Source organism: Phyllostomus hastatus, unplaced genomic scaffold, assembly GCF_019186645.2.
Source record: "Phyllostomus hastatus isolate PE091 unplaced genomic scaffold, TTU_PhHast_1.1 phas_scaffold_387, whole genome shotgun sequence".
NCBI lineage: Eukaryota > Metazoa > Chordata > Mammalia > Chiroptera > Phyllostomidae > Phyllostomus > Phyllostomus hastatus.
In genome coordinates this window covers 692,849-720,197 of record NW_025334027.1, presented here as the reverse complement: position 1 = coordinate 720,197, position 27,349 = coordinate 692,849, and the positions used below count along the sequence as shown (strand labels likewise).

General features: G+C 54.3%; 1 protein-coding gene across 2 annotated transcripts; it reads right to left on the bottom strand.

The window, feature by feature from the left end:
* Positions 1-355: 355 nt before the first annotated feature.
* On the bottom strand, positions 356-26,618 carry UPB1 (beta-ureidopropionase 1). 2 transcript variants are annotated; one of them, XM_045819833.1, is made up of 10 exons: positions 26,381-26,617; positions 23,142-23,313; positions 21,256-21,343; positions 13,824-13,918; positions 11,493-11,654; positions 9,575-9,744; positions 5,393-5,474; positions 4,198-4,240; positions 2,805-2,959; positions 356-1,280 (listed from the first exon to the last, which is right to left on the bottom strand). In XM_045819833.1, the coding sequence occupies exons 1-10, from the start codon at positions 26,482-26,484 to the stop codon at positions 1,197-1,199; spliced, it is 1,155 nt and encodes a 384-aa protein (XP_045675789.1). In that variant the 5' UTR covers positions 26,485-26,617; the 3' UTR covers positions 356-1,196. The 2 variants fall into 2 exon arrangements, with proteins under 2 accessions (XP_045675789.1, XP_045675790.1); XM_045819834.1 differs by lacking the exon at positions 23,142-23,313 and having other exon boundaries at positions 26,381-26,618.
* Between the last annotated feature and the right edge of the window lie 731 nt (positions 26,619-27,349).

Sequence of the window (27,349 nt, the reverse complement as noted above, 5' to 3'; positions counted from 1 at the left end):
CAAAGGGTCGCTGGTTCGATTCTCGGCCAGGGCGCATGCCTGGGTTGCAGGCCAGGTCCCCAGTGGGGATCACATGAGAGGCAACCACACATTGATGTTTGTCTCCCTCTCTTTCTCCCTCCCTTTCCTTCTCTCTGGAAATAAGTAAATAAAATCTTTGGAAAAAATAAATAAAAATTGTTTTCTTAATTTCCTTTTCAGATTGTTGATTATTAGTGTATAAGATGCAACATGCTCTTGTGTGTTGACTTTGCATCCTGCTGCTTTGCAGAATTCATATATTAGTTCTGGTACCACTTGCAGCCCCAGAATCTGTGTCAGTCAGGGTCCAACCAGAGAAGCAGAAACAGTAGAATGTGCATTAAGAGATTTATTGCAAGGAATGGACGGAAATGATTACGGGAGCTGGATAGACAAGTCTGAGGTCTGTCAAGCAGGCTGCCAGGAAGGGCGCTGGAACTCCCAGGCAGGGCAGAAGCTGCTGTGTCAACCGCAGGCAGAATTTTCTCATCGGTAGGGCCTTTCAGCTGATTAAATCAGGCCTACCAGGATCATCCGGGATAATCTCACTTGCTTAGTTAACTGATTATGGACTTGAATCACATCTATAGAACACCTTCAGAGCCATGCCCAGATTATGGCTGATTAAATACCTGGAGACTGCGGACTAACCAGGGTGACGCATCCAGTGACTTCCCCTCCGCCCACGGCCGTCCAGAACTCTGGACCAGCCTCGCCCTCGCCCTCGCCCACTGGCGCCCACACACCCACGCTTCCCCTTGGGTTGCTGACAGTCCAAACAAGGACGTGAGGGACCTTGGGCTGGGGCATGCCATCTGTCTGACTTCAAATCAACCTACACAACCACTGCCTGGGTTTTTCTTTTTTTAAAATAGAGGTACACTTCACATAACATAAAATGAACTATTTTAAAGAAGACAATTCCGTGGCATTGAGGACATTCACAGTTTTTGTAACCATCACCCCATCTCGTCCAAAAACACTGCACCACCGCAGAAGGAAACCTCATACCCACGAAGCAGCCAGTCCTCCTTCCAGCCTCACCATCTGGACATTTAAAACTCAGTCTGAACAGCTGCATTTTCAGGGTGTCATCAGGGAGAACTTGGAAGAGCAAAGCCTGTCACACCTGCCGATCTGCTGTGGGCGGAGGTGCCCTCCATGGTGGGCGGGGGCTACTCCGTCACGATATTGGGGCGGTAGTTGGGTTTGACAGCTTCGGTGAGCTCCCGGGCATACATCTCATATCTGCCTGTCATCTGAAAGCAAAGCGGGTGCACGTTAGAGGCTCCTGGTTTACAAATGCCCCTCACTTACTCGCCACCACCACTTGCCACTAGAGGGCAGCCATGGGACAGAAATGCATCAGGAAGGCTGGTCTGCAAGACAATTTCAGACTGTAACACAGAGAAACAACGCCCCCCACCCCACCCCTCGCCGCCCTGCATGACCTCCCAGCACTGACCCCGGCACTGTGGTGAAGATCACGGATGCCAACATGACTCACACAACCCAGCCCCTCCTGCTGGGAGAACGCTGCGATCTGTCTACCCAGGAGGTGTGGTCTGCACCAAGGCAGGGAGGAGGACAGTCCTGTGGCCCCGCAGCTCCCGGCAAGCAGCCTCCAGCCCAGACAGGGGAGTAAACTGCTCCAGGTCACCAGCCAGGAGTGGGGTCGCCTGGGGTTTGCACCACCGTCTCCTGGCTCTGGGCCTGGAGAGGCTGGGAGAGGCTGGGGGCAGGACTGGAAAGCCCACCCAAAGTGCTTACACCCCAGCATGCCCTCGCCTTCCTTCCCGCCTTCCCGAAGCCTTGACAGGAGCTCATGCCCATCACCACAGCGTAGGAAGTCTTTTGCTTTCAAAAAGTTACTAATGAGAAAACATTCTCTTTATTGGTTCCAACTGCTAATTTGCGCTGGGCCTGGAGTCTTAGCCTGGCTGGACCACAGCCCTGGTCCCTCCCGGGCATGCTGGGCAAAGCCAGTGAGTCATGACAATGTGCCCCTATTTGCATGTGTGATCTGCTTATACGTGGGTGCTGTGCTGCTGAAAATATTGCCTGACACTAATGCAGCCATCTCTGTGTGCGCCCATGATGAGATGCCACATTCCGTGGGGTCCCTTGGCTGCTACTCCCCCTTTCCAGGAGGGTGGGCACCTACATCCTCTCAGGATTCCTGGTGTCACAGGTCTTAGGTCTCAAAAGCTGCTTGGAACATTCGAGTCAAGCTTCTCACGTTACAAGTGAAAGCACTAAGGCCCGGGAGCAGAAGGGTTTGCTTAAGTTGGCCGAGCGAGGAAGTGGCGGAGCCAGGCCTAGATTCCATTTCTCTGCGTGACCCATTTCCCGCTGTTGTGCAGGCCTAGACAGCGGGGCCTGGCCACAGGCAGAGCCAGACACCCACATCTGTCTTGTGATAAGTGCAAGTGCCTGGAAGGGAAAGAAAGGATCAGAGAAGCTAATTTACTTTATTCTCTGGACAAATGAAATTGAGATTAATTTGTTTGAAGGCGCCCAGAATCTAAATCAGATGAGAGGACAATTTATTGAGGCCTGCTGCCTGGGCAGCATTTCACCCAGTGGCTCCTCCCCTGCGCAGCAGCCCTGGCTGGACAGGCCGGGACCTGCGGGGGGGGCAGAGACCCAGCCCTCTGCCCAACTCGGAGCCTCACGTGGGCTGTCCCCTAGGGCAAACCCCACAGCGGCAGTTCCCAGCACTGAGAGTAGGATGGAGGCCCAAGCAGAAGAGCAGAGCAACAGCAGGGGACTCAGAAACCCACCTTGAAGGTCCAGACATCATTCACCTGCCGGCAGAGGTTGAGGTCGAGCTCAGCAACCAGCAGCCCGTCCCGGTTGCGGGAGAGCCCGGGAGTGCGGCTGCTGTCAGGGGCTGCCACGTAGCTGGAGCCGTAAAAGTAGCCGAAGTCCTGGTGAGCTTTGAAGGAGCGAAGGAAAACTCCATGAGTTTGCAGGCACACAGTGGGCTCTGCAGGGGGGCAGGAATATCGAGGGACACACAGGACAAAGGGTCCATACCACCCTCCCCAGTGGCTACCAGATGCTGAGGCCGGAGAACCTGCTTCCCTCCTTAGCTCTGAGGGCCCAGCCAGTTTGCTGCGAAAGTCACCCTCACCGCTCTCACCTCTGCCTCTGGGGACATTTCTAAAGGTCTCTTGTAGAGGTGTTGGCGTTTTGCTCCACAGCCCAAGGGAGCCATGTGGCTCTATAGGGCTTCCTGTGTGGCCCACCCACGGCCTGGGGTAGCCCCAGGCCATGAGCTGGAGGCTCTGCCTTCACCTGCCTTGCCAGCCGAGTCGCCTGCACCCTCACTCCCCACCCAGGCCCCCAGCGAAGCAGGGCTAACAGCACCCCGCAGGCCCGTAAGGAGCAGGTGGGTGTAGTGCAGGGCCCAGCATGGGCCAGGATCTAGCAGGTGGCCAGTGGACCTCATTCCCCTGCTTCGTCCGCACCTCTGTCTGCAGGGAGGTGACTAGGATCGGAGATGCTGGCACTCTGGGGCCTCAAGTGGGGTTCTCTGGGACCCTCTCAAGAAGTGCTTTTCTCGGAAACAAACCCACTCAGCCCCCTCTGGCTTCCCGGGGGACAACCTGAGCTGGTCCAGCCTCCTCCTCTGGGAGGGGAACAGCTCCTCCCTCCCACACTCCCGGCCAGACAGATGGGACCAGGAGGAGTGGGGTTCCTAGCAGAAGCAAGGTGGCCCTTGGTCTCAGATCAAAACCAGCTGTGGATTAGGGGACCCCAAGATCACCCACGCCGGTGACCCACGGCATCCGTCCAGCTGAGGCTGGCGAAGGACAGGAGAGGGGGAGCGAGGTCTGCAGGGTGGACGAAGCATCCCTCCTTCAGGGAGCTCACTGGGGACTCCACCACGTCTCCTCGGGCCGTCTTCGCACCAGTGCCCGGGAGGGACGGAGTCCAAGCCACTCCCAGCTGACCCCCACCCAGGGATGAGGAGGTCACGAGCCCAGCACTGCCTACCCATATCGGGGGCACAGACAGGCTCCCACTCCGGGGCAGACAGCCGAGAGGAGTCGGCCCCTCCGGCGTGCCAGGCTGCAGACTCGGGCCGTGGGGAGGACCCTGCCCGGAGGGGGCAGACCAGAGGGAGACCCGCTCCTCAACGGCAGCCACCACAGAAACTCAGGGACATACCTTTCTTCCCGTCTCCAGAGGTGAACTCGTTCGGGAAGTACTCCTGTGAAATGAGACCAAGGTGAGACGCGCCTATAGGTGGCACTGCCACTACGCTCCTCACAGTCGGGCTGAGGCGGAGTCCGGGAGAAACAGTCAGGGAGGACGGAATGGCCTGTCCTCACCGGGCAATCAACAAGTGCTCGTTCAATGTCCCTGCCGAGTCCCCCGCACTGGGCAAAAACGCAGGCCAGGCAGCCAGCAGGCAATCTGACAAGCAAGGCGAAGGCCCGGATTTTGCCTTTAAAGAGATTATAATCTGCGGGGAGATGTGGCCGGGTTTGCCTGCTGGAGTATCCTGGAATCTGTGAAGGCAGCAAGGCGGGGGGTCCACACACCATTTGGGGGTCCCCCAAAGCCTAATGGAAACCACACAGCACACTGTAATGGGGGTCACACAGGCTAATTAAAACACCACATTTCTTTATGTTGCCAGAAATTAGACCAACTGAGTGCAGGAACCTTGGTTGTCTCAGACTGACCAGGCATTCTGATTGGAGTTTCACATCTGATCGGTAAGAATGAAGCGCAGTGTTATGTAGTAAACCCGCTGTGTGTGTGGTAGTCAGGATCGCTCAGTGCAGGGGACCATCGGGAGAAATACAAAACCAGCCCCGGCTGGGGGGCTCTGCTGGTCGGAGCGTTGTCCTGATGCACCGAGATTGCAGGTTCTATCCCCGGTCCAGGCGCGTACAAGAAGCATCCAAGATGGATGCATAAGTAACAGAACAGCAAATCGATGCACCTCTCTCTCTCTCCACCTCTCTCTCTCAACTCAATTTTAAAAAGAAAGGAAGAAAAATATGAAACCAGATATGAAACCAGACACTTAGTAGCAATAGGGTGAGAGCCTTTCGCAATGGCTTCAGCTAAAACAGAACCGGACAAAGGAGAGGCACAGGGATAACTTGAAAAGCAACAGACCGAGACAGTTTCGAGACAGAAGGGGGAACCCTTCTGGGTCCCTCGGGTTTGTGGCAGGCACACAGAGAGGGGACAGCGAGGAGAGGTGTGACATGTCTTCCCCAGGCCAGCCACTGCCTTCCCCGTGGCCTTCGCTGGTCTAAAGAGGGCCCCCTTGGCAGGCCGGTTTCACAGCGGCTCTGTCCCCTCCTCAGGGTACCCGGCTGACCAAGTGGAGGCCTTGGGGACTTACCTTGCCCACGCGGTTGATGGCGCAGGTGAAGCAGTGATTGGCGATGGCGGCGTTCCTGGCCTCGATGGGCCACATGGACTCACTGTGAGGAGAGGAGGAGAGAAACCAGGGTGCTGCCTCCCCAGCCAGACTTAGGGATGCTTGCCCAGAGCTGCAGCCTGGCTCCCGGCCTTTGGGCCTTCGGTGGGGACAGCCCGGGACACGTGTGCCTGTGGGAGACCCGCCATCCACAAGCAGGCCAGCTTGTCCTCAGCTTGTCCCGTACTCAAGCCCAAGGAGCCTCTGGGGAAGGGCCTGCTGCGGGGAGAAGCGGCCCCGGATCAAATCCTCTCCCTGAGCCTCAGTCCTGTCTTTGAAACTCCCTCAAAGGGAGACAGGTAGTCAAGGCCGCATGACCACGCAGGTGAGGTTTCTAGAGCCGGCCGCGTGGCAGGAGCTCCACAACCGCTCCTGCTCCTTCCTCCCCTCCTCCCGGCTTGGTGAGGAACCCCCTTCCAGGCTGGGCAGAACCCCACCTGGAGAACGTCAGGAGACAGGTGGGGCACACACACACGGCCCTGCGAAGCCTCCACCGCCTGCCCCAACTGCACCCTGCTGTGTGGCCGTGGAAGCGGTCTGCACCGGGAGAGGTTCCAGGCCGAGGACAAGAGAGTAAACCGGACGGAATTTAGGTAGATTCCGCAGCAGGTATCGCCTCCCCGAGCTCACTCCCATTTCCCAGCGCCTTTCTGGTTTCCTCTGCTAAACCCTGAGTCTCTAAGCAGGGGCTCCCCGGTTCTCTTAGTGGCCCAGGAAGGAGGCGACCTCCAGGCACAGCTGAGCTGTGGCCTCCCCTCAGCCCGGCACCTGCACAGGGGAAGACGTGGCAGGAGACCTGGCCCCAACCAGAGACCCCGACCTTCTCCAGCCCACCAACTCAACTAACTGCGCTGTGGCATTCGCGGGATTCTGGTTGGTCACTAATTATCCCTTGTCTGAGGAACAACATCATTAAGATTCTGGACTGAGCCTCAGCTGGTTGAGTGTCATCCCACAGAGTGAAAAGTCGCTCGTTCGATTCCCCGTCAGGGCACATGCCTGGGTTACGGGTTCTGTCTCCGGTCAGAGTGCATACAAAAGGCAACCAGTAGATGTTTCTCTCACATTAATGTTTCCCTCCCTCTCTTTCTCCTTCCCTTTCCCTTTCTCTAAAAATAAATGAAGACATTTAAAAAAGAAAAGATTCTGAATCAACAGGCATAAAGCCCACTTGGAACTACGGAGTGACTGGGTGCAAAATGCCCCGGAATCTTCCTTCCTGTCAGCATGCACCTGGTTTAAACAAGAGAGGAGGTGGAGGGGGTGGATGCTTGTCATAAACCTAATGCTCAGGAGAATTCATGAGTCTGGGGAAAAAAAATCATAGGCTTGATGGAGGGGACTCATTTGCTGCTTTTCCCCCCCAGCTGCTAAGCCAAACTGACAAAACTTTTAAGAAAGGATTTTTACAGAAACACACCCATAAATGACATTTTCAGGAACGAAATAGACAGTTGCAAGGCAAGTGCCATAAAACATCTTTCTCGCCGTTCTCCAGGGAGGATGTGCTGCGTAGGACTCAAACCCACAGCTGGCAGTAAACTTAGACTCTCCAAACAAGCGAGGGAAAGGAAGCTGGGGGTTCGTGAGAGCCCAGCACGTGCAGGAATCATGGAGAGCCCACAGGGAGCTGGGGACATCTGCTGTGTTCCCAGCGCGGCTGCACAAGCCCCTAAAAATAGTCAGAGGGGAAAGGCAAGACGCAGCGAGGGGATGGGGCAGCAGCTTTCCGATGAACACACACGTGGGGAGAGATCTTCGACCACACAGGCTGCGTGTGACTGTCAGGGTGCCTCTCTCTGTCGCAGAGCGCTTCGACTCCCCTGCGTGCTCACAACTGCGAGACCCCACCGTGGGCGAGGACGCCCTGCCAACAACCCCGGGCACCCAGGGTGGGGAGAGGTGTCAGAGGTGTGGATGGACAGCTCTGGAAGCTGGGAGACAATGCTCATGTGCAGCTGGTGGGAATTCGCCCAGCACCGTACTTAAAAACACTCACCATCCGTTTCACAAACATCCTTTATCATTTGAAGAAAATCACTCAGAATTCCACCATCCTAATAAAGCATCTGTGGTGATTTTCCCACGTTCCAGGGCCATCCCTGGCAGAACAGTGTCCCAGAGCTCTGAGCACAGCCCGCACACGTCCGTTCGGCTCTCAGGCTCTGACGTGAGGCTGCGTTGCCTCCACGAGGACCCTTCTCAGTGGCTCTACTACAGCCCCTGGGAGAGACGGGCTGAGACCCGCCTGCTCTTGACCCTTCGCTCCCTCCCAGCTTTTCTCTTCTTACAAACAGAGCTTCCGGGCACATTTCAGGTGTACACCCTTTTCCTACTCTTTTAGATACTTCCTTAGGTAATGTTCTGGGGGTATAATGACCTGATCAAAAGGTGTAAACATTTTAGTCATTCATGAAACACACTGCTTTCTAAAAGACATGCTTGTGTTTGTGTCCCAGCCTCGCCACTCCCTTCATAGGCACAAGTTAGCTGAGGAAGGAAAATCTATCATTTTTAATAAGCCTACTAGGTTGCTGAGGATATAAGCAGTTATGGGCATGTTATCTTGGGGTGTTTCTGTTTGCGTCATTTGGGCTAGTAAAGGAAGCAGGGTCAAGGGGCTGGCCGTGTGAGTCTGAGGCCACAGCTCTGCCTCCCCAGCCTGAGAGCCAGCCCCGGCGCCTGGGGTGCTGGCTTTGGGTTCCCCCAGGGTCCTGCACGGAGATGGAGCGTGTGGATGCCTCACGCATGGCCGGCAGGAGGGGCTGCTCCAGGGGGTGGCCTGGAGGTTCTTCTCAGGCACCGTGGCTAGAGGGCCACACTGTCACAATTTGCCTCAGATGCTGTGTTAGTGTCCGAGTTGCCACGAGGTCCCAGGGAGATTCTCTGAGGGGAGATGGAGATGTGGTTTCTCCGCTACCCGACAGCGCCCCTCCCTGGACGTGGACAAAGCCTTCGGGGCACAGCCCTGGCAGCCAACCTGGGGCAGCAGACAGGGTCTGGGGTCTGTCCCTGGAAGGGACCTGCAGTGCAAATCAGAATGCTGAAGGGATGTCACTCTTGAGAAGGGGACACCGTGCTTAAAAAAAAAAAAGGTAAAGTATTGGTACCTGCTGACATTTAAAAGAAATTCGACTGAAATTTAGTGAAGTGAGAACAAGAGAACTGTGTGGGCCGCCAGGACCCCCCCGGCTGCCCCCCACAGAGGGAGCGGCGACAACCCCTGCAGCCCACGCCCTGTAGGGACACTGGCACCCAGGACAACGGAGAGTGCACGCCGGCACCTCCTGGGCAGGCACCCCGCTGTAGAGGAAGTGAGTTGGGGAGAAAGACATTTGCACACAAGTTGTTAGAGCTCTGGTGCTTGTTAATGATGCCGCCTGGCAACCACCCAAGTGCTCAGCTGCGGGGGAGAGACGCCGCGGTGGCGGCGGCGGCAGGGCTGCAGTGAAGCACGACTCACCTGTCCTTGTTAAATGAGGGACCCCGGGGTCCTGCCCAGGGGAGGGGAGTATGGGGGCCGCCCTGATCAGAACACGTGTTAGGTGTTTGAAGAAGAAGACAATTAGCTGCTTAAAAACAAGTTTCGGAGCCACTTGGCTGGTCTGCTCAGGGCCCTCTCAGCTCTGACTCCCTCGTTTGCGCTTTTGTTTGGGTGTCTGCCTTCCACACACTGGGTGCCACACACAGGAGGCTCAGGAACACGCAGTCCCCGCCCCCCCACGCACCCCCGCCCCGCCCCCAGGAGCACAGCTGCTGTGACGGGCGACAGGGGGCGGGGTGCCAGTGCTGGCCAGACACCTACTGCTCTGGCACTTCAGGAGTTTTTTTGAATCCTGACAACTCTGGGGGTGACGGGGGGGAGGGAGGGCGGGATGATCAGCATCTCATGGTTCAGCATCATAGCTGAGGACAGCATTTCACAGCAGAGCAGCAATGCAGGGGGATTGTGATTCACTTTTTTTCTTTTTTTTACAGAAAAGTTGGCTAAATATACAACACAAAACCCCAAGGCTCGGATTTGTCCGATGTCTTGGTGGCTGTGCCTGCCTGACACCAAAGCCGCCCTCCCAGAACCCCCCCAAACCCCGAACGTGCAAGAACCTGAGCGTCCCGATGGTGGCCGAGGGGTTGAAGATGATCTCGGCCCCGTTGACGCTGTACAGCAGCCAGTTGAGGGGGTGGTGGCGCCCGTAGCAGATGTTCACGGCGACCCTCCCGAACGGTGTCTGGAACACGGGGTGGCCCAGGTTGCCCTCCATGTAGTAGGTGGACTGGAAAACAAAGGGCCGTGTCATGAGCAACGCCCCCGAACTCTTGAAGATTTCCCTTCCCGGGGACTTGGTGGGAAAAAGTGAAGCATCCGTCGCCAGTGCTCCAAAAATGACACACTCCCGGGTGTGACTGTACTCGAAGTTCACAATTCCAACACGCTCCAAAACAAACCCAAAACAAAGAAACACAGGGAAACCCCAGACTACAAGCCAACCCAAGGGGAAATTACCGTGGCTTAGGCATTTACCCACGATTTCTTTTGTGATATGACAAAAAAAAAAAAACCCTTAAAGCAACTTCCCCACAGTATTTCAAGGGTAAACTTTAGCTAGGTTTCAGTCATGCAGGGTGCTGCCAAAGGCTGAGGTTTGGTCAGTGTTAACACGGGTGGTCAATGACCTCACTGGTCACGTGTTCCTATAAAGACTGTCAGAGCTGAAGGGATCAGAAGCTCATCAGGGGCCGCCCTTGCCTGCCAGTGGAGACTACCAGAGCCCGAGGGGGCGTGTGACCTGCTGGTTCATGAAAGCCAACCCGACACTAGGACTCACACCCAGAGCGGGGTCTTCTCCACGACGCCCCTGGGTGTCCACCCAGGCTAGGGAGGTCCCTGCAGGACAGACAGGTGGGAAACAGTAGTCCCTCCATCGCCCCCTTCCCGGCTGCCCCTCGGGGTGCTGGCCCTGGGACAGTGTCATGGACGGCCCCGGGGGTGGGGTAGAGGGCAGGTTGGGGCCCTAAACTGATCCGCTCCCGGAGCATTTTGCTTCCTCCCATTAATTTCGAAATGCGCCAGGGTCAGGCAGCAATCAGGGTGTGTGCGTGTGGTGGACACCGAAGCGGATCCTGGTGCGCTGAGACAAGCCCTTCACTATCTTCAGGGAGCTAAAGATTAATCCCAGGGTAAACAGGTGAGGGGCATGTCTTCCTGTCCCCACATCCAGCTGTTACTGAGAAACACCGTGTTCTTCTTTCTCCACAGGGAGCCCGGGCCAGCTCTCCGGGCCTTTCTCGTCTGTCTGACCAGCTGAGTGTGGCGGGACCCCCACGGTCGGGAGCATAATGATGGGCTGGGGACAGCACGTCCTGAACCGCTGTTCAGACTTCACATCTTAGATACTAGGTGGGGTTCATGTCCCTCCTTCAGACGTCTACCCCTCCATCCTACCAACTCCAGGACTGGCCCTAACCAATCAGAACTGCTCCCCTGGCTTAGACCCGGATCACGGGCACAAAGCCCCGCCTGACACGTGTACACAGGTGCCCACGATTGCCCAGTGTCACCCAGCACGTGGAAACGGCTGACTCAGATACCACGTGGGCCACAGACACGGACCTCCGCCCCCTGCAAGAAGGGGAGAGACCAGGGAGGTCACTGGGCCCGACAGGGGCTGCGGGGATGATTTCACGCTTGTGCATGATTTATTTTGGTTTGATTTCTATACCACTGACTTCGCAGAAGAATTTCAGGAAGCTAAATCAGGTAATTTTACAAAACAAAACAAACAAACAAAAAGCCTCTGTGCTAAAGTGTTTTGTTCTCTTCCAGGAGCCCCTCACCCCCAAATCCTGTCTACTCCTGTGATGCAGGACAATGTGGGAGGTCCCTGAGCCCTGCAGCCACACTGTGCGCCAGCGTCATGTGGTGTCACACAATCCAACACGGAACATCCCTGACAGAAAGGCCCGCTGGGATCCACGCGTGGGAAGGCGAGCCGGCCGGCGGGCCAGCTGAGGGGTGGCTCACCTCGTTGAAGTCGCCCACTCTGGGGATGTGGTTTTTCCTGGTCTTGCCCAGGACCGCCCCAGAATTGGAGATCACCACGGCTGTGTTCCACAGAACGTCCCCATGTGCTCCGTCCCGCTCCAGGATGGGTGACACTATCACCATGTTGTGCTTCTTTGCCAGCTGGAAAAATAATAAACGGAACAGAGTCTTACTTTCAAGTCCACCACCATAGATTTTTACTGAAGAATTCAGTGGTTCTTCTAAATGACTAGCCTTGGTTCAGAGCCACCACTCGCTGTTTGGAAGACTGACGGCCCACGCGGTCCTGACGCTCAAGCCCAGAGAAACAAGAAGCGTCGCTGTCCCTGTGCAGCGCTGGTGGAAAAGTACGTAGGGGCAGCCCCCGTGGAAACCACACGGCAGTTCCTCAGACATTAGACACGGAACCACCACAAGGTCCGGCACTTCCACTCCTGGGCACGTGCCCAGAAGAATCGGGTCTTGAAGAAACATTTGCACACCACTGCTCGCAGCAGCACCACTCACAAGCGCCAAAAGGTGGAAGCAACCCACATGTCCACTTGTGAGCACACAGAGAAACACGTGTAGCGTGTTCATACAACGGAACACATTCACTGTCAAAGTGGAAAGACACCCTGTCCCACGAATGTCCTCCTTAATGTGGGTGAACCTCAAGGACACTATTATGCTAAGTGAAAGAAGCCAGTCACAGGAGGAAAAACAGGTACCACGTGAGTCCACTCACGTGAAGCATCGAATGGAGCCAGGCTCCGAAACAGAAAGTAAACCCCCGCTCGCCAGCGGCCGGGGTGGAGGGGAGCTGTTACTGGTGCAGAGTTTCAGATTCACAAGACAAAAAAGCCCTGGAGACTTGTTTCCCAGCACAGCGAGTGTAAGGGTTGAACTGTGTACTTCAGCATGACTAAGATGGTGAATGTTATGTCATCTGGTTTTTGGCACGTTAAAAAAAGAAGTAAAAGAACAGTCATCATACTTCATGTACATATGAAACCTCTCTGACACTGAATTCCTTTGTCACGAATAATAGCATCAGGACCTGGTGACCGGCAGGGTGCACACTCCCACTCAGTCACTATAGTCGAGTCTAACCAGCCCATTGTTACCTCTGGCCTTAGCGACAGGGCAGAAGGACAGGCACTCGGGCAGCAGGCACGCAGCAGTGGCCATCAGCCCCCGGGCCCCTCGTGGCGCACACGGGTGTCCCCTGGGACCATTTCTCATTCCCACGCTTCCTTGTCTCTTCCTCGGCCCTGGCCCAGGTGTGCCATCCGCCGCCCCCTCCACCGCCCCCCACCAGCCCCCTTCCTCTTCTCTTCCACAGCAGGGGGTCCACAGCCTGGGGGTGGGAGATGTCTCCCCCTGTGGCTGGAGAGCGCTGATGCTCGGAATCACAGCTGAGAATGAACAGAACCACCACGATTACAGTTCTGCTCAGAAACCCCCTACACATGCTGATGAAATCTAAAATGGGATGTGGAGAAACGAGAGGAATGCTTCTGTTGGAGATGAGACTCAGGGTAAGTTCACTCTTCGTAAGCTCTTGGAATGTTAAGGGTTTTTTGCGGGGGGCAGGTGACAGTTTTATTAAGATAGAATTCACACGGCATAAAAGTCATTCTTTTAAAACACGCCACATGGTGGTCTTTAGTTCGTCCACAGCGCGGCGCTGTTATCGCCACAATCCAGTTTTGGAACATCATCATCGCCCCCCATGGAACCCCTGCTCTGCAGAAGTCACTCTCCGCCCCGCCCTGTCCAGCCTGTGGCAACCGCTAATCTGCTTTCTGCCTCCGTGAGTTTGCTCAGTCTGGACATTTCATATAAATGAGGCCGTACAATACGTATTATGAGGTTTTAATAAAGAAAAATGAAAACCAATTTCTCCATGGATGAAGACAGGCCTGCAGAGCAGCTTACGTAACCTGGGCAAACAGCAGGCAGAGGGGCTGAACCCTGGACAAGGGGCTGACTTTGTCCCTGCTCCCCAAGTGCCAGCTCTGCCACTTGCTGCTACAGAACCTACTATGGGGTCACCCAGGCCACCCCCTCTCCCTGGCTGTAGCTCCCTCACCTGAAAAAGCCATTAAGGGCCCCCCGCTGACTCTGAAACTATTATTTTAAGTGAAAGTACACTGAAAAGGGGCAGTAAATAGCCTTATCTAATCTCATCTGGAAAAACAAGCACGGGGCAGGTGCAGGTGCATTTTCCCTGGTGAGAGGCCACGCCCCACAGCTGTGGCCCTGCTCTGTGACCTGCACTTGTCCGTGTCCGGCAGGCGCTGCCCGAGGAGCGGCTGACTGTCCTACCTTCTGACAGAACTTGGTGGTGGGCCCGTCCTCCGCTGACTCGGCGAATTCCGTCCAAGGAAGCTTCTCTCTCGTGCAGAAAGCAAAGGGCATGGCTGTGAAGAGGAGAAAGGCCAGGCTCGAACCCCACGCTCCTGGCCTCTGAGGGGCGCTCTCGGCCTGGCGACAGAGGGCCCGCACCAGAGCTCGAGGCCCTGAGTGCCTTGGGCTGCCTTCCAAGTCCCATCCCTGGCTGTGCACGAAGGACAGACCCTAAGCTTTTGGGCTTCAGAGCAAAATAAGGAGCTGGGCCAAATGCCTTACCCATCGTCTTTTAAAACAAATTGTTGCTATTATTTTTTTAATCCTCACCTGAGGATGTGTTTATTGTTTTTAGAGAGAGAGGAAGGGAGAAAGAGAGAGAGAAACATCGGTGTGAGAGAGAACATCAATCAGTTCCTCCCTCATGCGCCCCCACCCGGGGACCAAACCTGCAATATTCTGGTGTGCAGGCCGGCGCTCCTACCGACACGGCCACCAGGCCACCAGGCATGGCCACACAGACACAGCCACCAGGCCAGGGCCCCCACTTACAGTCTGACAAACGACTGCAGCACAGACTTGAACAGACATTTGCACACTTGTGTTCACAGCGGCAGTATTCACAAGAGCAGAAAGATGGAAGTCACCCAAGTGCCCACTGAGGGAGGAACAGATAAACAAAGGGTGGTGTATACACACAACAGAGCATTATTCAGCCTTAAAAAGGCAGGGAATTCTATCACTTGTTACAACACGGATGAACCTTGAGGACATTACATTCCGTGAACTAAGATGGTCACAGGAGGACAGATGCTGTGTGACTCCACTCACATGAGGTGCCCAGAGTAGGCAAACCCACAGAGACAGAGTGCCGTGAATGCTGGCTGCGGGGGCCTGGGGGAGGGGAGAATGGGAGCTGCTGTTCAGTGGGGACAGAGTTTCAGCTGGGACGACGGGAACTTTCTGAGGACGGATGCTGGTGACGGTTAGATACCAGTGAAAATTTGCCTAATGCCACAGAACTGTACACTTAAAAATAGCTGAAGTAGTAAATGTTATGTCTATTTTACCACTCTATATGTATATATATTTATAAAATTTTGTAAAAGGCGTGGCCTTAAACTGCTCCCAACCAGCAGATCCCAAGCTGCTGGCCGACCTGCAGGTTGGTAAGAAAACAGTGAAGACTCCCAGGCGGAAGTATCAGCGGGCCACCGAGGACGGTGCTGCGACTTGTGGAGCATCACCATAGGAATGCTCTTCTCCAGGGGCAGGGAGGTTTCTTCAGGAACAAGAAAATGCACTCACTTAATGACCCCATAGGAAGTTTGGGACCCACCGAATGGGCTGAGCAGCCCCCAAGGATAAATGCCTTACTGTCATGTGCTACTTAATGACGGGGACAGACTCTGAGAAATGCATCCTTAGGTGACTTTGCTGTGTGAGCACAATGGACAGCATGGCCTGCCACACCCCTGTAGGATGTAGCCTATCGCTCTGAGGCTACAGACCTGCGCAGCACGTTACTGTGCAAAGCGACATGACATCAAATCAGGCACATGAGAAGACAGTGCAAAGGACGCGGTAAACACAGAATGTGTGAAGCCATTGCCGCCGTAAGGTGGTATTGTGTTTTACAGCCAACTTTGCTCAATGAACAGAAAGAGTATACGCTAAAATACCGATAAAAGCATAGTATAGAATATACATGAATCAGAACGTTAGCCATCTGTTAGCATTACCAAGCATTATACACTGTGCATACGATATGTGTGATGCTTTTGTAGGACTGGCAGCTCAGGTTTGTTCCCACCAGCATCACTCATCACAAGGATGGGACTCAAGTGTCACACTGTGATGTCATGAGGGCTGTGGTATCATTAGGCAACAGGGACTCTTCAGCTCCATGATGATCTTACGGGACCACTGTCTGTCTACATGCCGTCTGGCATTGGCAGACACGCCGTTATGAGACTGCACGCCCGTGATCTCTGGTTAGATACCACCAGGGGGCTAATGCATCAGCAAATTTCATTAAATTCATTGACTTTTGTTTGCTTTTTTTTTCCAGATAGTGGGTACATGTACATATGTAGTAACAGCTCAAAGAACACTATGCATACCAGGCTCAAAATGGGAGTTTCCTGTGCAGGAGTGGGCAGGGACCGTGATGGGCTGGACACCAGGGACCTTTGGCCGTGTGGGTCCCATCCCCTCCCAGCCTCGGCCACACTTTTCAATACCTTCCAGTCTAATGGCACTAAACTTGCCGTGTGGTCCCCGGCCTTCTGGATTCATCTTCTGGGCCAGCTGGTTCGTACTCTTTGCCCCCTTCCTGCTGAGCTGTTTGTCTTTTTCTCCTTGGAGAATTAAACCCTTTGTTTGGACCAGTTCCATATACTCTTTAGATCTTCCCCCTCTTAATCACCCAAGTTCATTTATTTCAGGGAGACTAGCCTAACAGAAGTTTCCAGATGCTTGCGGTTGTTCCGGTCACCCTCAGGGGAGGGCTCACAGGAAGCTATGTGATGTGAGGGCTTCATCAGGTCACAGCCTGTTTGGGGGTGATAACTGCAGCCCACCTTTCCCAAACTTGGGCCGTGTGCTGGCCTGATAATAGGCAGCTTGTCCCAGATACCCCTGCGAAGTAGGTGGGACTCTCCTCAGTCCACAGAGGAGAAAGAGAGTCGTTCCCCTCCCAGTTCCTCCCGCCCCAGGAAGCTTGGAACTCAGGTGATGTTGAGCCACAGCGGCGCTCCCACCGCCTCAGGTGCCAGGGGTGGTGGCCCGTGGAAGTACTTCAGTGGGCACCAGGCTCTGCCAGCAACTGCCCCAGGGGGCCCCGGCACCAGGCTCATGACTCCCCAGGCTCCTCTTCAGAGAAGAGAGATGAACTGTTTTAAGAAAGCCAACGAAAAAGCTGTTGACAACAAAAATGATCCTTAATGACCATTCATTCTCAGCTTTCAGAGCATTAGGAGAGACCAACTGCCTCAAGAGAATAAAACCTCCCTTTCTGGTTTCATTTCAGATTGATAAACTCTCCAAATTTCTCCATTTTCATTTTAATGGCTTCTTTTCCTGTTTACACAACAACTGTAACACAAACAAACTTTCAAAAGAAGGATGCAGAATGGAGGTTGGGGGAAGCTGGCTGCCCAGTCCCAACGAGGGTTTCAGGCCAGATGGGAGGGGGTTCCCCACTCACTGAACCCACACTCCCAGAGTCAGGCTGGAAACCTAGACTTGACCGTGCCCTCAGGGGTTGCCGGCCCAGACAGAGGAACTCAGTTACAGTCCGGCATGGCTGCATGACACCACGGAACACTCAGTTCTATATAGAGGGGGCCCCGGGGCCCCTGAAAGGGGGCGGTGCCCGTGCTAGGCCCTGATGGACAAGTGGGAGCTGTCCGGATCCAAAGGAGGAGGCAGTTGGTTGAACGATGGTTCAGTATCTTTCAGTGTCTGTCCTATACCAAGGATTGTTCAAGCCACTAAAGATAAAACAGGGTGGGGGGATGAGTAACTAAGATGGGGTATATAGTACAATAAAATAGTATGCAGCCACAAAAAGGAATGGAATTCTGAAACACGCAACAACATGGATAGGCCTTGAAAACATTAGATTAAGTGAAATAAGCCAGACGCAAAAGAACAAAGACTATGTGATTCCACTTAAGCGAGGTACCCAGAGTAGTCAAGTTCATAGGCAGAGAAAATGGGATAGAGGTTATCAGGGGTGAGGGAAGGGGTAGAGTTTCAGAGTTCTTGTTGGAGATGATGAAAAGTTTTGGGTGTAGATAGTGGTGGTGTTATACAACTTTGTGAAGGTATTAAATGTCACTGAATCATACACTTATCAGTGATTAAAGCAATCAATTTTATGTTGTGTATGTTATATTACAATGAAAATTTTTAGTGTTAAAAAACAGGGGTGGAGATTAAGATGGGGACAATAAATGAATAACACCCAGACCGGCCTCATGGAGCTTACAGTCTCCTGGAAGAGGCGGACACATCCAAAGTGACATGGAACAAGAAATGTGAGACATGAGAGGAACTTCTGGGTACAGGTGGCAGCCTGGACTCGCACCTTTGCTCTTTCCTGAACTCCCCCTCCCCCCCCCCCCCGCCGCAGGGATTTTCATGTAAAGGAAAAACCCACTGAGGATGGGGCGCCGAGAGAGGGGCAAGGGCAACAACACACAGGAGGCCGGAGAGCCGAGGGACATGGGTAGGTAGGTATCCTAGAGGGCCGAGGAAACAGAATCCCCCCCAGCAATGCAGGAGGCCAGGAGGCCCCCTGCTCTTCACCACAGACCCCTCGAAAGCTCAGGAGCCGGGAGCACTGCACAGCTCTGAAGGTGGGGAAGCAGGAAGGGGTGCTGAACAAGAAAGAGGGGTTGAGAGTCTGTTCAGGGAGCAGTTAGAAGCCCAGATTCCAGCTCTACTGTAAGAGGCTGGGATGTGTCCCCCCACCCCGTCCCCCCTGCCGCAGAAGGTTGAGGGCCCATTCATCAGAGACAGTCAAACAGAGCGTCTCTGGCCTTGGGAAAACCAGGACAAATAAAGGCAAGTAGTGTCCAAAACAGAGGGATTAAGTAAACACCAGCATTTTGGATCCTTGCTCTTTGTCTCTCTTCTTGGCAGGAGATTAGAATAATCTTCTCTGGAGAAGCTAACCAGTCTGAAGAAAATGACCCAAAGACAGTACCGTGGGGGATTACACAGCGGATAGTTAAACTGGGTCACCCTATCACGAAGCCCAGAGGAAGAGTCCTTCCCACAAATTTTGAGATTGCAATCAGCTTTTGAACCCCTCAATTCTTAAAATACAATCCATCAGGGGAAAAAAGACCAATTGGAATGAGTAGGGCCTATGCAGGGAGAAAAAAAATATTACTTAATATTTTCAGAGATGAGAAGATACTGCAACTGTTAAATAAAAACAGGATGTGATAAAAACAGGAACTTTCAGACCGAAAGCACTTCAATAAGTTCAAAATAGGAGAGCAGAAACCAAAGACTGAGTGACGAATTAGATAAAATCTACCAGGAAATTGAGAAAAGACAAAACAATGAAAATAGAAGGAAATACATTTAAAAAACTAGGGATTTGGCCCAGGTTTCAACATCCTAATAGTTGGATATCAAGAAGAAAGGAGAGAGAGAAAGAGGGGGGAAAATCACTAATGAAACAATATAAGAAAATGTCCTAGATTTGAAGGACCCAAATTTGTAGCCTGAAAGAACCCCCGGAGTACTGAGCATAACGGATTAAGATAGAGACACCTGACGGCACATCATATGAAATTTCAAAGTATTGGAGAAAAAGAGAATCTCCCACAACCTTCCAGAGAAAAACGCCCGAAGCCAGAAGACAACGGAGCAAGGTGTTTAAACGTCTGAAGGAAAATTCTTTCTAACCTAGAATTCTATACCCAGCCAAACTAGCAACTAAGTTGTAGGCAGGACATATTTTTAGACATGCAAGGTCCCCAAAAGGTCACCTCCTCTGTGTTCTTTCTCGGGGAACCATTAGCTGACCTGGAAAACACAGGGGTTAGGGGCACCGAGACCTCAGCAGCTGGAAATATGTGTATAACTTTGGACTCCCCCAAAACTTAACTAACTAGTAGCCTATTGCTGATCAGACACCTTACTGATAACATAAACAGTCGGTTAACACATATTTCGTATGTTATATGTACTACCTACTATATGCTTACAATAAAGTAAGCTGGAGAAAAGAAAATATTACTAGCAAAAGAGAAGAAAGAGAAAATGTATTCACAGTACTGTACTGTGCTGGTTGGACGGTAGTGATACTGTAAGTTTGGGTGGTCTATTTGCAAGATGAAACACCTCCATATGTAAGTGAACCCACACCGTTCTAGCGCATGTTATTCACGGGCTAACTGCACTCAACCTGAATGAGGGAGGAAACCCAGAAAGAGGAAGACGTGGGACGGGAGAACCCAAGGGCACAGCAGGGAGGCTCGCCAGGAAGTCCCAGGAAGGCCTCCCTCTGTGCAGCCCCCCAAGGGTACAGCTGGTCCAGGCCTGCGCGGTGAGAAGGCTGTGAGACGCATTCCTTCGGGGAGGTGACCCCCACGGGCTGCTCCACGTGCCTAAACCTCTTGAGGGGCTCTGGAGCACTGGCAGAAAGCTGGGGTAGAATTTGTGGTAAGTATGCAGAAACCAAGCAAACTCCAGGGAAAAGAGAAAGCCGTTCAGGGAAAGAAATCAAGCTTTCCAAAAGGGCTTGGTGGAGAATAGGAGGGGGACAGGCCAGGAAGTTCCCCGCGCGGTCACGGGGGCAGAAGGAGGGAACAGACTCACACCGTCTTCCCCTACAGTGAGAAGTCAACAGATAATGCAGAGCTGGACGGTTAGGAAGCAGCAACGCAAACGAAGGTAAAGTCCAAAGGGACCAGCAGAGAGTTGGAAGGAGATGCCTCCGGGGGAAAGGATAGTGATTTTTCCTTTTTTTTCTTTTGGAATAGACCCTGTAGGACCCATTTGACTCTAAACCATGAGCACACACCACCTTGATAAAAATAAAAATGAAATAAAGAAAAGGTCCCTGGTGCCACGAATATATAACAGGGGCACAATTTTAGGTAGGGAGGCGGGCTCTGAGCCGAGAGTTGAAAGCTGAGCAGGGGTGATGAGGGGAGAGGAGGGGGCTGCCCGCGCAAAGGCCTGGGAGGGAGGAGGGGTGCCTCAGGAGAGCAAACGGTCAGCAAGGTCAGGGCAGAGCCCTGCAGAGGTGAGGGAAGAAGCCTACTATGCAGTGCAGAGTCACGTTTTGAAAAGATCTTTTCTAGAAGGTATGGAGAGCCAGTTAGAAGGGCCCAGAGTGGAGGGCACAAGGAGACCAGCTGGATTCCAGAAGTCATCGGGAGAGCTCTTGGTGCCCTGGGCCGGGGCAGTGGTAAGAAGGTGGGGAGGAAGAGGTACAAACCGATTCAGGGCGATCTGGGAGGAGGAACTGATAGGACCAGATGACAGGCTGGGGTGTATGAGACGGAGGGAGGCTGGGGTTCCTGGGTTTCTGGTGTTGTTAACAAAGAAACTTTCTATGAATGAGAAGAGAAAGGGGATTTTTAAAAAATCGGGTAGCATGCCCTGGATGGTGTGGCTCAGTGGACTGAGTGCTGGCCTGCAAACCGCAGGGTCGCCGGTTTGATTCCTAGCAGGGCACATGCCTGGGTTGTGGGCCAGGTGCCCAGTAGGGGGTGTGTAAGAGGCAACCACACATTGATGTTTCTCTCCCTCTCTTTCTCCCTCACTTCCTCTCTCTCTAAAAGTAAAAATTTAAAAAATCAGGTGGCAGACACTCTTATCAACACGGAGATAACACAGTGTTGTTTGGGACAGCAGAGAAAGCACCCCAAGGGAGACTTACTCCACGCTTCCTGGAAACAGACAATATTGACTCCGCACATTGCAGCCACCTCCACAATGGCCTCTATGCGTCTGTGAAGGGCAGAGACCTGGCGATTAAAAAACCAAGGATTAGAACACATTAGCTCTATTGGTTGAGACCATTTTACAACTCATCCCAACGCCCATGGAAAAACAACCCCCTGCCAGCCAGCTGCCAGAGGATGAGCAGGGTGGGGAGGGTCTAGTATCTCATCCCATCATCAGGTCGAACATCTGCATGAAAAGGGGGAGCTGCAGAAGCTCTGGGGTCCCCCACACCCTCAGTACTGCCTTTCCCAGCCTCAGTTTCCTTGACTGGAGAGTGGGGAGAACACTGCCGGCACCGCAGGGGTGCTAAGGGGATGCACTGCTGCAAGGATGCTGGTTACTGAGGGAGGGCCCACACCCAGCGGGCCTACCACACACCAGGGCCATCCCCTGGGCCACCTGTTTCCTCACTTCAGGACACAGACGGCTTTCCATCGTCCCGCCTTCAAGGCTTCAGGGGTGCCCTGTCCTGCCACCTCTGCTTCCCCGCCTGCGTCTTATCATTGAGTGGCTTGCCTTTCTCAGCCGTGCCCTCGGCCAGGAACGTGCTCCCTTCCGCCACCCAACACTTCCTTGGCGTGTTATCCATGCCACATATCACCCACAGAGGGGAGCCTTTCCTGGGAGCATTGAGGTGTCTCTGTGCTCCCAGCCTAAGTGTGCCCCTACTGTGGGGCTGTTTCCATTGTGCTGTTCACATCCCCCCGCTGCTTGTCACTCCCCTGACCCCAGGAGCTCCTTGGGGGCAAGGGGAAAGTGTCCTCATCTTCTCTGTGTCCTCAGCAGCATGCATAGCTGGCTCCCAGGAGACCCTCAGAAGTGCTTATTCCAAGAAAAACCAGGGGAACCAGGCTGAACACCCAGAGAGCACAAAGTCTTTACAACGTTCCGTCTCTCCCCTGCAGGACTGTGCACACCAGGGCTCCACGGGCGTTTGCAGGGGGCTGGCGGTGTGCAAAGCGTGCTTCTGGGTGCTGTGGGGGCGAGAACGGCGACCCTGCCCTGGCCGACCTGACCATCTGAGACGGTCAAGGGCACACCTTCACAAGCAACTAATCTGAAAACCTGAAGTCCTTCAGTTCAACAAAAGCAGAGAAAAGACTGAAGTAAAAGACAATGCAAAACTCGACTCGGAATCCAACTGGCCTTAGGTTTCTCAAGAATCCCTGAGAATTCTCGAGCCTGCCGTGTCTGGAGGACGCCTCTGCAGAGAGAGCCTGCAGAGGCTGAGCAGCTGGAGGAAAGATGTGAAGAAGTATACACAACAAACCACCTGCGTCGGTGATAACACGCTTCTTTAAGGATATCCAAGATGCTGTCACACTGATATTACTTGTAAGGTCATAAGCAAATGCCTATCATATTCCTACAACTCTGCAGGCACCATCAGCTGACAGACATCTGGGTATAGTGAGTCCCACCGGTAGGAGCAGGGCAGAGGAACACAGGGGCGAGTGGGCGGGTCCTGTGTGCTGGCAGGGCTCCGTGGGGAGAGTGTGAGCCAGCCAAAAGGGCACCATCCCAGTGGGCTAATGGAACAATGGATCAATCGCAGAAGAGGAAGCAGAGGGGTAGGTGGAAAGAACAGGGAGGAGTGAGAAGGCAGAGAAAGGGTAGGAGCCAGAAGGAAAGGAAGAGGCAGAGACACAGGAAGGAGGGAAAGGGGGCGGCCAGGGCAGAAGTGTCTCAGAGACCATTTAACCACTAGAGAGTATCTGCCAACCACGATCGAGAAGCTAGCAGGGGACTGTGGATGCGTCCTAAACCCCCAAGCAGGCCACGGCCCGTTTCTGTACTTAGGGTCAAAAGCAGTCGCACCTGTTCGGCCACAGGGGCATCCGCGGGCAGGGGGATTCTGTTCTGAACAAGCCCCACACGCACTGTCCGAGGTCCCCTCAGCTGCTCCGCTGCCGCCTCGAAGGCGTATCCCTGCAGCTCGAAGTCTGCTGCAGAGGCGACTTCAAAAGCCCTGCTGGGCAGGTCAAGCTTCCTAAGTGGCAGGAAAGAAGAGGGGAGATGATTTGCACGAGGTGTGCCGAATTTAAAATTCCCCCAACCCCACCATCATTCCTCAAGTGGAGAAGAGGTCCTACACCCTGGCGAGAAGGCAGGGAGAGCAGTCTGATGCCAGCGCACACGCGTGGGGAGTCAGAGAGGGCCCTGGAGGAGGGAGAGGGCCTGGATGGCTGGGAACGGACACCACACTGAGTGTGGACTTAACCTGGTGGTCGCTGGGGAAATTTCTGCAGGTAGGCTGCAGTGGTCAGGCCTGGCCGAAGGAAGCAGCCAGGTGGGGGATGGGGGCAGCAGGGTAACCAGTCAGGGGTTGATGTTTTAGAGTTTCTGATATCAGGGCGGGGATTAAAGTCTCAGCAATCAGCATAGAAGTGAGAAAATGGATTCCCAAAGATATCTGTGGACTAGAACCAGAGGGCTCTGCGGAGCCCGGGGCGATAAGACAGAGGCAGTGTGGAGAGCCAGGCTCAGGAGATGGCTGGGTGGAGAGGCCAGGACTGACAGCATGACAGAGGGCCCTGTGGCCCTTACCACCAGGGATGACAAGTCTCCAGTGATCCCCACTGTTCTGCCTGCTGCTGCTCCCACTGGAGGGGGGGCAATGGCTCCACGCTCAGTGCTGCGGAGGCTTGGTGAGAGCCCGAGTGTCCAGATCAAAGGCCCAAGTGCTCTTCCTGACGTGTGGTTCATTAACCAAAGCAAGTGGAGTATTCATTCATAAAGCCTCCCCCTGAAGTGACCGCTGGCCAAAAGGCAAGCGCCTGCCGATGCCTGTGGCATGCTCCGTGCGCAGGGGAGACCCGCGGGGGCAGGAAGCTTGGCCTCTGGCCCGGAAGGCCTTACCATCTAGGGACAAGATGGTTATGAAACACCCAGAGAACACATCAAAAACCAACCTGACAGGCACTATCTAATAATAATATTTCCCTCCTACTTTAAGTCACTTTCTTAAAGATGTTTCTTTCAAAATCACAGCCCTGTCAGCCCAAGCCCCTGTCGCCACCCCCTGCCAGGCAGTTTCGATATGACAGCCTTGACAGCTCATGAGATGGGTTCCGCCCCTGACAATCAGCCTGCTTTTCAATTATAGTCAGGGTTCCGTTCGCTTCAGCAGGTTAGAAAGAACAGCGGTGCCCACACCTCTCCTCCCTGCGCCGTGATTGCCTCAGACTCAGTCCTCCTGCCCTCAGGTGGACGGCCCCCTCCCCGGCAGGCCCCAGCCCCAGGACAAGGCACATGGCAGACAGGAGAAGGAGAAGAGTGTTCCTTTTTCCCTTAGGCCCATGGCCAGAGAGTTGGACCACCCTTTGGGAGAGGTCCTGGCAGCCCCGTCCTCGGCCTGTGGTCTCACACCAGGAAAATATCAGGCGGATGAGGTCTTGTCTCAGGTTTGCAGGCCTGGCTATAACCATCACCCAGATGATGCCCCTCAGCCTCTGGCCATCTCGCCCCATCCACTGACCACAGCTGTCTGCTCTCCCCATCTTTCCACCACCACCAGCCCCGTTATTCCCCCACAACCTTCCCACCCCCTCGCCATCTATGCTGGGTGCTGCTTCCATCCCTCCACCTCTCAAATCCCTGCAGACACTCTTTCTCCTGGGCCTGAGGCAATGCAGGCCAGGCCCCTCCACTCTGGGGGCTCTGCCTCTCCTCTACACCCCTTAGAGCCAATCACCTGTGTGGAAGACTTATTTCTTTTTTTCTAAGACTCATGTTTTTCCTCTCCCTGATGCCCACAAGCTCTCTCCATCTTTTTCCCAGGAGGACTTGCCCACTTCACCCTTACAACAAACCTATTCTCACCTCTAGAACAGCAGCCTGAGACACCCCTTGCTTTAAGACACCATGACACCTTTTTTGGGAGTCCTCAACTCAGAAAGGCCTCTCCCGTGATGAGCCTGGACAGGTTTGGTGGAAGACGGCATTCCGACGCAGCACACTGGTGGGGCCTTGAAGGCCATTCAGTCCTGGTACTTCTTTGGGTGTGGAGAGCCCTTTTTGACAAAGTTCTGTACCACTCCCGGCCCCAGAAGCAGTTGTTCTACCTTTATTGTCCACTAGCTGTGAAAACACCTTTGGGTTTGAGGTCTGACCTCGCTGCAGTTACTCCACAGTCTGGTTAGCTGGGAACCACAATCAATACCCTCAAGTTTCTGGTGAGTTGATCAGGTTCCCACCTTAAGGTCACTCACTACCAAGGTCAGAGAGCCCACCAATTGGCAAGGAAGTGGAAGGACATTTAGTCAGAAGCTGCATGGGGTCAAAGTTTGGATTTCACTCTAAGGGTCATGGAAATAAATCCCTTACTGACTTTTAAGCAAAGGACCAACAGGATATGATTTACATTTTCTGGTTGCTTTGAGAAAAGTGTACTGAAGAGAAATCAGATTGGAAGGGGAAGTCTCTTCCAGCTTCGTATACCCAGAGTCCAGCAGTACACTGACCTCAGAAAGCCCTGCTGGTGCACGGGACTGGCTGGCAGTGGGAAAACATTTGCACCCAGTGTAGGAACTAACTTCTTCCGCTTGCCAAGCGGGAAACCAGTTTCAGCAGGCCAAAACCACCACGGGATGGCCAGAGGCCGAATCACTTACAAGAAGGAGGGGTTGGGGCTGGACAATAAGTTAACAGGCAAGGGGGCTCTGGCTGGAGGCACTGACTGGACAGACACCAAGAGTACAGGAATCAGGGGAGGGTCTTGATCCCTGGAAGCCAGGGAGGAGAGTTAGGTGGCCACAGAGAAAGCCTCAGGGAGTAAAAACACACGTCCCGTCCTTTCCTTTCCGGTTCCAGGCAACTGGGGGAGAAGTGCCGTGTAAAGGTTGGGCCAGTGTTGTTGGACCCCTGAGTGCCTCAGAGCCGTCACATCTAGATTTCTTATGGTCTCCGCTCGCCCTCTCAGGACTTCATCACCGCGACCCCCACCCCGCCCCCGCCCCAGAGCCCTTAAGATCCTGAAGCATTCTCCCTGGTCCTCCGGACCCACACTCACTGGTTCCAAGGTAGAGCCCCCCACCCCAAGCCTCTGAGCCCCAGACCTGGTCTCCTTGCCATAGAGAATGCGTTTCACCTCCCGCAAGTCTGCAGGTGGCAGATGCTTCTCTAAGCACTGTTCCAGCGACTGCCATTCAGGCCCCGCCATAGCTGAAGACCGCAAGCACCGACGTCCACACCAAAACTGCCGGCCCTTTACCCCCACGGGGAGGAAGGGGAAGATGGCCCAGCCTGCAGACGCGCCTTCCCCTCTACGCTCTGCCCGCTGCCCCCGGAGGGCTCGCTGAGGACACGCCCCTCCCCAAGCCAACCAGCGCTCCTGAGCTTTGCGGGTGGCCCCGCCCCTTGCCCTTCGCACCTCCTTCGGCACGGACACGCCCCCTCCCCTGTAGGACCTTTCGGAGCCCTGGCTCCTTGGCAGGGGGCCTTCAGGCGCCCTCCAACTCTCGCTGGCCTTCAGGTTTCACCTCTCACCTGCCCCGAGGTGTCGGGTGGGACCGAGAAGCTGGAGAGGTGGTGAGGGAGGCTACGGCGCGGGTCAGAGGTGGGCGACTGACCCACCGTATGGGAGAGCCCACCATAGCGCCGCTTCTGCCCTCTCGGCTGGCGGGGCCGGCGGGGCTGGTTTCCGCGCCAGCCCGTGGGCAGGGCTAAGGGCAGGAGGCTGCCCCTCCGTTTCCCAGTGCCCCTTATTTCCAAGAATTTATAATCTCCGAGGGTCCAGACTCGCAGTCCTGGCCGCTGCCTGGCCGCGCGCCGCCCCCCGCCCCCACCCCATCCCAGGCTTCAGCTTGGAACCCCAGGAGGTGCCTACATAGCTTGAGTGCGAAGGTCAAGTGCTTAATACTGCAAAATGCTGGGTCCCTGCACAGTGGCTCACTTTCTGGACCCTTGGGTCCCTTTCAGTTCTCCTGTCTGCAGTGGGTGTGCTCACATGGGCACCTTCCTGGGAGGGGGGAGCTGGAGACAGTCGCCGAGATAGGCGTGAGGCCCCTCTTGCAGTTCTCTCTGAG